The 10,821-nt window shown below is 30.0% G+C and overlaps 1 protein-coding gene across 1 annotated transcript; it reads right to left on the bottom strand.

Annotated features, from left to right (window-relative positions):
* Positions 1-3,790: 3,790 nt before the first annotated feature.
* LOC132730151 (uncharacterized) lies at positions 3,791-10,518 on the bottom strand. The gene is made up of 11 exons (XM_060716008.1): positions 10,277-10,518; positions 10,000-10,086; positions 9,662-9,772; positions 8,111-9,465; positions 7,817-7,954; positions 7,450-7,579; positions 7,136-7,331; positions 6,854-6,916; positions 6,495-6,575; positions 6,126-6,200; positions 3,791-5,495 (listed from the first exon to the last, which is right to left on the bottom strand). Exons 4-11 carry the CDS (start codon positions 8,953-8,955, stop codon positions 5,275-5,277), a joined length of 1,749 nt encoding a protein of 582 aa, XP_060571991.1. The 5' UTR covers positions 8,956-9,465; positions 9,662-9,772; positions 10,000-10,086; positions 10,277-10,518; the 3' UTR covers positions 3,791-5,274.
* Between the last annotated feature and the right edge of the window lie 303 nt (positions 10,519-10,821).

The following is a 10,821-nucleotide window of genomic DNA, read 5'->3' as shown; positions in this document are numbered from 1 at the left end:
AACAACAAACAAACAGAAAAATAACAGTCAAAAATCACTAATATCACAATAATATTTTATAAGAATACAATTATGACTAGCTAAATAAACAAAAAAAGGAGATCATATTGTTCATTTCAAGTACTGAATTCAATACAACATGTATTTTACATTTTAACAAATGGGAACGGAGAATGAGAAGTATTAATTGTCTAAATTTTAACATAATGTTTTTACAAAATAAAGATAATTTTTGTAGACTCTTTTTATCACAACTATTCATTAATATGTCAAGTTTAAAAATATTGGGATGAATGAAGAGATTTACGTCTTATGTCATTAAAGTACGAACATTCAAATAAATAGTGAAATTCATCACCAATAGCTAGCTTGATACAGACATACATATATATATATATATATATATATATATATATTGATTTCGTGTCTTTTGTGGGGTGACTGTGTAGAACCTAGTTATGTGGTGTCTGTATGAAACCAACATATGTGGCATATACCATATATATATTATATATGCCCCATATCTTATATACACCCCATTTTTATAAACACCCCATTAGTTATATATACTCCATTTCAATGTGTATTACATAGAATGAGGAAAGATAATTACATTTTGTAGAAGCGATTCCAGTGTAATTCTTGTTGTTGTGTTTTTTTCTGACTAAAACGTGATTCTATTTTAATGTACAATTAAAATATTAATGACAATGAAAAAAGATTCTCGTGTTCAATAGAATGAAATTATAACATTACTACGGTTGTAACATAAATTAATTCCACCTTATCATATAAAGAATAAGATGCACGAATTTATGTATTTAAATGACAGTATCTTTCATGAATACCTATTTACTGAATCCGACACATAGAAAATATTAAATATAGAAGGTTTTTTTCGTACTAAATGTTTCAGATATAATTTGAATTCTTTCTTCGATAATTTATTAATTATTGGTTATGCGTTTGGGAAAACAAACTTTTTCTACCAGATTATATTTAATACTCTTTAACTCAAGTTCAACAGATTTTAAAAGATAATCTATCAGTCCTCGAAACGCACTGATCGGAAAGAGCTTAATTAGGATTGATTGGATTTTTCTTACATATGAAATAGATCTAGATCTATTAGAAATATTTCAGAAAATATTATCAAAATTAAAATATGTCAAAGAAATAAACAAATATATTTATATTTTTGTCTTATATTTGTTAAGTTATTTAGCACAATAAGCCAGTCATCACTGCGTTGCTCGGAAAGGAGTTGGCATGATCGGAAAGGAACTATTGCTTTCATATCAATGAAGATATTGGAAACAATTCAACGAATTTTATTAATGTTATTTGCAATTACTTATATATACTCATATAAAAGTGCATAAAGGCGACTATAGGTTTTCAACGGTACCGGGTGTGATATATGAGTGAAATATGGAATATATTTTCACGAAATATGATAAAATTCCTTATTTTTTCACGAGCCGGTAAGGCGAGTTAAATATATAGAATATTATCATGTTTAGTGCAAAAAAATTAGCTTCAAGTAATAAATGTCAAAATATGTGCGATTAATAGCAGATTTTTCAGTAATTATATTCATGTTTCTATTGCGTTGCTAACGCAGTAATGGGCATTTTTTTGTATATTTTCACCTCTATTTGGTAGTTAACATGAAATGTAAGTATCATTGATTATGTGCAAATTGCTTACTTTTGGCTACTTCACAAGTTAATATTTTATAATCAACTTTCAAATTTTTCATGAAAATCAGCATGAATCTGGAGGCATGCTGCTTTAAAGAAATCAGTTGTTGACGATACACCAATTTGCAGTTGCAATTGCACAGTATCGATTATTTAAAGGTGATTGACACGGTTAAATTCAATACATGAATTACCACAATATTTCCGTACGAAAATCAAATATATACGAAAATAAGATCTCTAAGAAAATAATTCCAGTATAAAATTATACATCCAGTAACCTCTATGCACGAAAATATGATCCAAATGGAAGTATAATCAAACGAAAATAAGATCTGTAAGCGAATGTGAGCTGTATTAAAATAATATCTGTGTGAAAAACTATATGTACGAAAATAACATCCAATGTTATCTACACGAAAATAAGAACTGTAAGAAAATAATAAGTGTTCGAAAATAAGATCTGTATGAAACTATTATCTAATCGAAAATAAGATCCTTATGAAAATAATGTCTGCATTAGAATAAGATTTATACGAAAATAACATTTGTATGCAAATTAGATATCTATATGAAAGTAATGTCCGTATAATATTAGGAACAATACAAAAATAAGGTCCATATGAAAATGATTTATACGAAAATAAATGATAAATGAAAATAGGACTAATATGAAATAGTTAATATTTATATTTTGAAAAAGAAATTAACAAACGAGTTTATAAATTTATAACTTTATTGCTTTAACTACTCGTAGATAGTCTTTCTATTTGAGAGAAGGAAAAATAATATAATGTATGGCACGTATACATGATTATCGACAGTAATCAATGCGCTAATACGATAATTGGATTATCGGACTTATCGTAATTGACACATATTTATTAATGTCAATCATTAAAGGGTATTTATTGGCGATTAACCACAGTCACCAAATCATAAGTTAAGGAAGAGAAAACGGGCTGAAAGATCAAGGACGCCAAATGTATTTTTTTTCTTGTGAACCATATATTTTTATGTTATTAGTTCATAATATTTGCTTTAAAGCTCTTGTCGTGGCATCGATCTTACTTATCGCGAAACTGGATTATTTTCGATGTCTGTCTATATCCTAAATATACATAATAAGTTATTATGAATGATGTTAATAACATTCTATGAAATATTTCAAATATTCCCAATATAAAAAAAATAGTCGGCCCTTTCCTATCACTCTTATTAAGTCATTTCCGATCAGTTAATTAGGACTGGCCGAATTTCGTATGAAATCTAAACCATTTTTAATGTAAGATATATGTGTATTTTCTATATTTATTTGTAATTATGTTTATTGAAATCTTTAAAAAATGCATTATGTACAACGAAGGTATGCAGCCTTTTCCGATCATGTAAAGTCCTTTCCGGTCATTGCGGTTTTAGGGCTGATTGATTTTTTTCTCAAAACCATACAGATTTTTAAAAAAAAAGATATCAATTTATTCATATATGTATTTGTTTCAATAAATTGTAAGTATATTTATTGAAATGTTTTGAAAAATGCCATTAATGAGAATAAAATCGACCCTTTCCGGTCATGTCAAGTCCTTTCCGCGGAAAGAGGCCCTTTCCGGTGTCTAGTCATACCCGTTTATCAGTGTATAGTTGTTAATTCTGTCATTTGGTCTTTTAGAATCATGTTGTGTCATTGATGAGAAAAGATAAATTTCCTATTTTTACTGTGTTAGGTCAGCGCTGTTACACTTGTCACTATCTTTTATGAACATTTTCAATCTTGTAGATACGAATAAAAACTACTTTCTTGACCAATTGTTGTTTATATAAAAACATTGCACAGCAATAGTACTGCAAAGAAGTGTGACTGAACAAACATCCTCAATAAACCGAGTTCTTTTCACCTATTCTATTGACATTTTACAACGTGATTTGTAATCAGTTTGATATAAAAAAAATGTTTAAGTTAAACGAACGAATGGCCGGTCGAGATAATTATCTTTGCTTTGATAATAATTTATTATTTCTTCATATTATATTCGGATTAGAACACGCCCATAGGCACCTTGATAGATATTTCAATTTATTATGTAACAAGCTTTTAAAAAGCAAACAAACATTTAGGTAGATTGAAACATTTTTATTTACAACATTTTTTGAAAAAAAAAAGATCATTTTACAATAGAATAAAAGGTTTGTAAATAATATACATGCAAAAATGAATAAAAGAGGTTGACATTCCATTATTATATATAAATATATATACAGTAATTTCTATTAAGACCACTAACGGGACTGACTCAAAGTGGTCTTAATAGTGATCTGGTCTTAATAGTGAATAGGTCACTTTAACAGCTGACGAAGTCCAACTTAACTTAATGTATACCTTGTATAGTTTTATGCACATAGTAAATGTACTTAATTATTAAACGAGTAAAAAGAAACACATATTTTTTTAAAACAAAAAACATTTTAAATGTACGATAATATGATAAATCATTAATATAATGAAAATATTAATTTACGGCTAGTGTTTCAAGTTTCCCCTTTAGAAGAAAAAATATGAGGTATTAATATAGTTATGACTCTCATTATGATTTATACATTAATTACATATCGAAATAAAGCACACATGAACTGATAATTTGGTGTAATTAGCAATTTTTACCATACTTGCTATAAATTGTGATGCACAACAAACAATTTTAGATGCTATTCACCTGGCTATTACATCCTAATTACGCCGACAAATTAATCGTTTCTCACACCATAGCTGCTTAGATTAATTAGCCAGAAGTGGTTTAAACTGATCATGTTGACGCTTGAATGCTAAAGATAAATTGTAAAGCAAGCGTCTAATCAATAGATATATATATTAATGACCTCATTTGACCCGGTGTATTTGTTTACGCCAGAGGGAAGATTACGACAATTAATTGGGGGCAATCAACACCAAGTGATGTCTGGCCATTATGTTGCATGGTCGTAATACAGGTTAATGTTTTGTATATATATTATAATATAAAAATGTAATATTTTAACAAAAATATAACAGAAATAACAGAGAAAGTTGAAATATTATGTACATGAGTGTAATAAATGTAATAAATTGAAAAATGTGTTACTAACAAAAACTAATAAGTATTGTTAACTTAGTTAATTTTGCAAACATTCTTTTAAATTATTGTAAAGATTCTCGAAAGTCGCAGTCAAGATGGACTATGTCATTAAGGAATTGTTTTCTTTACTGTTTTGGCATGAATTTTTGACTGACTTTAATTCTGTGTTATCTCTCCAATGTCAAAGTCAACATTTCACAAGTATATCAACGAAAGTCATGAAATCATGTTAATAATATCCATTTTCAGGTGAATGAATTTTAGTCATATTTAATATTTTACCGTCAGCTAACACTTCGCTCAATGTGCTTAAACTCTCATCAGACTTATTAACATTACTGTATAATAAAAGTCAATACCTGTTGCAAAATTTTTAAAACAACAAATGTCTTTCATATTCCTCCAAAATTGACACAACGCGTGAAATTCGTTAATATAATTCTGGTTTTTCAAAAGTCATTTCAATATTTTTTCAACTTCCCTGACAAAATGTTGTGGATTTTTGTCCTTATTTGAGCCACTGTTCTACCAGGTAACTTTTCTGACAGTTTGTGTAGTTTATCTCCCGAAGGCATTGTTTTCTGTGAAATATTTGAAGACAGATACTTCCGAAAAACATCATTTTCTTGATCCGTCCATCTCATTCGCTTAATCTTTGCTGTTTGTGCATTTGTCTGCGTTTCTGTAATATCAATACACCAAGTTATTTAATGAAAAAATGCAAAAAGATAATGATAAAAGAATAATTAAATAATGCGAAGGTATTAAGTTCTTAAAACTATCATAAGATTAAAACTTAAAATTTCATTGCTAAATAGCCGTTGAGTAGATTTAAAATGAACTCGATTAAAAAATGCAGTTCTAACTTTAAAAGTATAATGATGAAAATTAAATAATGTGATGATTTTGTTTGTTTGTTTGTTTTGGGTTTTACGTCACATCGACACAGTATAGGTCATATCGCGACTTTCCAGCTTTTCTGATGGAGAAAGAACTCAGGTGCCCATCCGTGCATTATTTCAGGCACTCACGGGTACCTGAGAAGAACCACCGACGTTTCGTAACCTAGCTGGATATCTTCCTCACATGAAAGAATCCAAAGTCCCTGTCGGGATTCGAACCAACAGAGGTGAGGGGCAAGTGGTTTGAAGTCAACGACCTTAACTGTGTTGATATTCGTGAACAAATTGTTAAGGCTTTCGTTCAATTAAAACTAAGTGTTTCACTACTGAATACCCGGTGAGTGGATAAAAACTGAACTCTATTGCAGCATGTACAAAATGCAATTATTACTTAAAAAAGCGTTTTGTACCATTTTTTCTTTTCAAATGTCGAACAAGTGACATCGTTCCTTCATTGTCATCGTTATCGGCCACCTGGTCTTCAACTGTTTGAATTGAAATAAACATACAATATTAGTCTAATAGCTGTATACAATGAATAAATCTAGCTAAAAAGTAAGACTTCCAATAACATATATAAATACTAATTCAGTCACTAAATTAATGTATCAAATTAATACATCTGCTGTGATACATATAATTATATCATGTATCTGTTTCTTGTATATACACTTCAATAATATCGAAGAATAAACTTTGTTAGTTAATGCTAATACAGATACTTGTATCAAACACTAATTAAAGCATATAAATCTTTTATGGATGGAACACTGGATTACCTGTTTGTTCCAAAGTGTGTTCTTCGAGATCACTGTCCACCTCTTCATCCGTTATACCTTCCGAAGTTGAAAGGACTGCCTCTAAAAAACAAAACTATGCCATCAAAAAGTTGTTTTGTTTTAACTTAAAAGATCTTAAGTTTTTATAAGTGGTCAAGTTTTTGACGATTAACTACATATTTGATTTATTTTAGAGTATAATTATACTCAGTTTCATTTATTAAAGATTTTTTAAATATTTTATGCGCCGCATTTCTCCAAATGCATTGCTTCCAAATTACAAATTACATAAAATAAGTATAATTTTAAACATATTCTTTATTTGGTGATTTTAATTAAAAAATTATACTATTGTGTACCTGTGCCTGTTTCTTTTGCTCCCTCCGACCAACAGTCCTCGAATGAGATAGGATCTGCTATATCTGCAAGTGAGAATGGACAAGATATAAATAAACCACACAGAACTAATTTTCAAATAAATTTCGCTTTTTTTTCACAAAATATGAATTGACACTGTATTTTTTAAAGAAAAAAAAACATACAAAGGTTTATATTTTAATGTTTACATGCAGATACTTTGAAGGTATTGTAGATTTGATTTGATTTTATGAGCATACATTTGTTATTTTGTAACACATTACCTTCAAGTGAAATGTCTTGAAGATTTTGTCCTTGATATTTGCTGATGTTCCCATTTTCCATCGCCATAAGCACACGTGCCACTTTAGTTTTCTCGATGATAGAACTTTGAAGACGATACACATCTGTGTGAATGTTGACATTGTGTCCCATGTGATCGGCAACCATTTTTAATTCTGCCCCTGACATATCGAGAATCTGTACCAACATTAAAAGAACAGTTACAACTTTTTACCTCCTTATTAATAATTGTAATTTGTGCTAAGCAGTTATATTTTATTGTTATAAAACGCGATAGTTTCATAACATCACTTACCTGTGTTGTTGTCGCCAGATACCTTCGCATTTCTCTTGTTCGTATTCTACTTGGTTCCTGTAATCCTGGACATTCCTTTGCGATTATTCTCATTGCAGTGCAGCCATCAATTGGGGTGTTGTCGCTTTGCCTTAGAGGAATAACAGTTAATAAAATCAGGAATATGTTCTTATCGAAATAAAGATTTAAAGAAAATTACGTTTATATCAACATATGCTAGTTTCATCTTTCTCTCTGCTGTATTCAAAATCAGTGATACATTCTTCAATGCATATTATATGTATACATTCAACAATAGAGTAACAAAAGCGTAGAATTTTATCATTTTAATGATACAACACATTATAATTTTGTAATTAACAATTACCTGCAGAACAAAAATTGACTGGTACTATTCTGAGTCCTCTGTAGGTATTTCAATGCATCAATCATGTCTGGTGTTAGAAGTACACAAACTTTCCGGAGACCTCTGGTAGACTTGCCACGCACTTCGATAACTTTCATTCTGAAATAGACATATTGTCATTGCACAAAATATTATTTAAATTTAAGCACTAAGTTGTTTGGGGGGGGGGGGGGGGGCTTCCTCATTAAATTATTTGATAAATATTTAGATGTCAGATTTTTCGTTTACTGAAATAAAAAAGTACTAGTGACATACCGTTTTGAGAGAATCTTCTCCGACATATCCAGAGAGTTGTATATCTCACTGTCCATTTCGTCATTCTGTTCCGCCTGCAGAAAGTCTGACACTTTCATTTCAGAAACTTCTGCAATTCTCCGTTTGTTGAACATTACGATCCTTACCATCGTCATTCGTGCTGTTCTTTCCCACTCGCTTCTTGTTGGATTCTGAATATTTGTTATCAGCTTCAACTCTTTTTCCATCCATTCTTTAAGCTTAATAAGGTCTGATGTCAATGGAACTCTAGCTGGCTTATTGATATGTCTCATCTTTTGCCTTCTTTTTGCTACAGACGAGACTCTATTATTCCAATGAGCACTGAATAATTCTTTAAAATCACGCGCTTCGTTTACAATTTGGGTATTTTCCTCCTGAATTCCAATACTTCCTTTTAGCAACGCTATATGTTTAATGTAGTGGCCAAGTGTAAGGGCTAACTGTGGAGAATCGCATTCTAACGCTAGACTTTTAGTAGCGTCAACTACTTTCAAAAAATTTCTCCCATTTATGAATTCTGATAGAGGACTTAGGACTTCAGTATCCTGATGCAACCTTTTCAGTAGCCTCCCTACGGTTCTAACTTTTGTTCTTGCATTATCTAGGTCCTTCACTCTTTGTTCACTTTCTTCCCCTAAGCGATGAATCATAGACTTGGCAAATTCTTGTATAAGTTGATCATTTTTACAAAGGATTGGGATTCCTGGATTTGCTGTTGTTTCTTTCATCCCGGCAAAAAATGCTTCCAACGAAGCGTCTTCTTCGTTAAGCTTCTTTAGAAATGGAGAAAGCATCATTTTTGCATCACGGCAATAATTCTTCATAGAAGGCTGTTTTTGCTTTGGTTTTAATCGACAGTTATTGATATGAAGCCATAGGGTTTTCTCTTAAATAGAATCCAAAGCAATATTCACATGGCAAAAAGTCTGATGCAACATATTTTTCTCTCTGTTTGATGTTGGGTCTTCTTGCGACAACCAATTGTCCCTCGCTTTTTTCGATTACCTGTAAAGTAAAAGAACAAAATTTAAATATTAGCGGTAGCTTTTTAGAATATCTGGAAAATCGTCAAGAATTGGCTCAAGGTAAAAAAACACCTACTTTTACATTATGTTCAAAGTTTCCTCTGTTTTCAAGTTCTATCAGCAGAGTTTTCCGCGCCTCTGATTCCGGTGAAGAAAGTATGATATTTTTGACAAAGGGTTCGTCGTAATGTATATTGATATAATGTGGTGCTATTTTCGATGTAAATGAACGTTTGCAGTATAAACAATAATTTATTTTCCTATAATCTCGTTTCCCATCATCTTTCTTAGAATATGTTGGCACGGTAACTGAAAATATATAAAAAATATATATCATAATCTTAAAAATATGTTTTTCGAGACATTTTATTAAGTAAAAATGTTATTAAGATCTATATTTTATTCTCTTACTCAATATTCTAATAAACATATGAATATATAAAGTTAAAATTTAAATTTTTGTGTTGAAAAACAATTTACATAGATATGTTGTTAACAATATTACCGTTAATCATTTGACGCCTGTATGTTTCATCCAGGTGCATGGATTTGTTACTATTTGTTTCTCTCTTTTTAGACAGGTCATCGTCAGTTGTATTCTTACTTCTTCCGTCACCTGTTAATTAAATGAAAAACTATTACATATTTGACAACATCTTGTTGTATACATTGCTTTTCAAAATGTAAAAATTCTTTGGAGCAATGATCTCTAAATAAATTTACAGCCGAAGATAAGTCAGTATCAATGAAATATTTTATTGACAGGCTAGTAGCAAAATTAGTTGTACGCTTATGTTATTGAATTACAATTGAACTATTTAAGAATGTGCGAATCATATTTACCTTGATTTGTGGGGCATTTATCATCATTACCATTACTTTCTTTATAACCATTATCACTATCATCATTGGTATCATTTTGGTCACCATCTACAAAATTGAAAAAAACAACAACAAATATATGTCATACTGAGTTGATCGTCAACCCTTACAGTGTATCGAACAGCCTGCTCTTTAAATGACAAATAAAGCTTATATAAAACAGTATTTTTCTCTGTCATTATAACAATGTTTCAGCATTTGTCATGAATAATTTATTGTAAAGAAAATACCAAAATACCTGTTGCGTTGTTGCGTCGGTTGTTAATTCTTGCGTCATTTTGATCTGCATTTTCAAAAATCGGAGCAAAGTTCTTCGTAACGCACCTGGGATCTAGAACACGTGGGTTTATAATTTTAGCACAGGTAATTACAGCATAGTAGTTCTTACATAAAATGTGATCTAAATTATGTCGTACTAAACATGATCAAATTATATTATATATCATACTATCAAAACAGGCAAGAAATTTAAAATCTTAGAATCGCGCTATATTGAAAACAGCAACCTTTTTAAGGGTTTTAGTAAGCTTTTAATTCATAAAAGGATTCATAAAAGGATTGCAAATGAAGTATTTACCTTCAATAATTGGAATATATTCGTTTTCATCGTCTGTTTCATCGATATCTTCATCTAAAGAAGATCAAATATATTCTACAGAATTATTCTACAGGATTTTTTTATTATTAATTTCAAGATATTAATATATATTCTTTATTAGAAATTAGTTTTAATACTTTAATTTGCGTTTAATTAAAAAAGTCTTTAATTTCTTTATTATGTAC

Source organism: Ruditapes philippinarum, unplaced genomic scaffold, assembly GCF_026571515.1.
Source record: "Ruditapes philippinarum isolate M1 unplaced genomic scaffold, ASM2657151v2 ctg10049_1_1_1_1, whole genome shotgun sequence".
In the NCBI taxonomy this organism is placed as follows: Eukaryota; Metazoa; Mollusca; class Bivalvia; order Venerida; family Veneridae; genus Ruditapes; species Ruditapes philippinarum.
The sequence above is the reverse complement of the archived record's forward strand: the minus strand, read 5'-3'. Positions and strand labels throughout refer to the sequence as shown.

What these genes read in the sequence shown, in the direction of transcription:
- LOC132730151 (XM_060716008.1), bottom strand. Translation starts at nt 8,955, where the DNA reads ATGAAGAATTATTGCCGTGATGCAAAAATGATGCTTTCTCCATTTCTA. An exon ending in GAGAAGATTCTCTCAAAACG is followed by an intron (nt 7,955 to 8,110) that starts GTATGTCACTAG and finishes TGTCTATTTCAG; the next exon opens with AATGAAAGTTATCGAAGTGC. An exon ending in ACACACTTTGGAACAAACAG is followed by an intron (nt 6,201 to 6,494) that starts GTAATCCAGTGT and finishes CAATTCAAACAG; the next exon opens with TTGAAGACCAGGTGGCCGAT.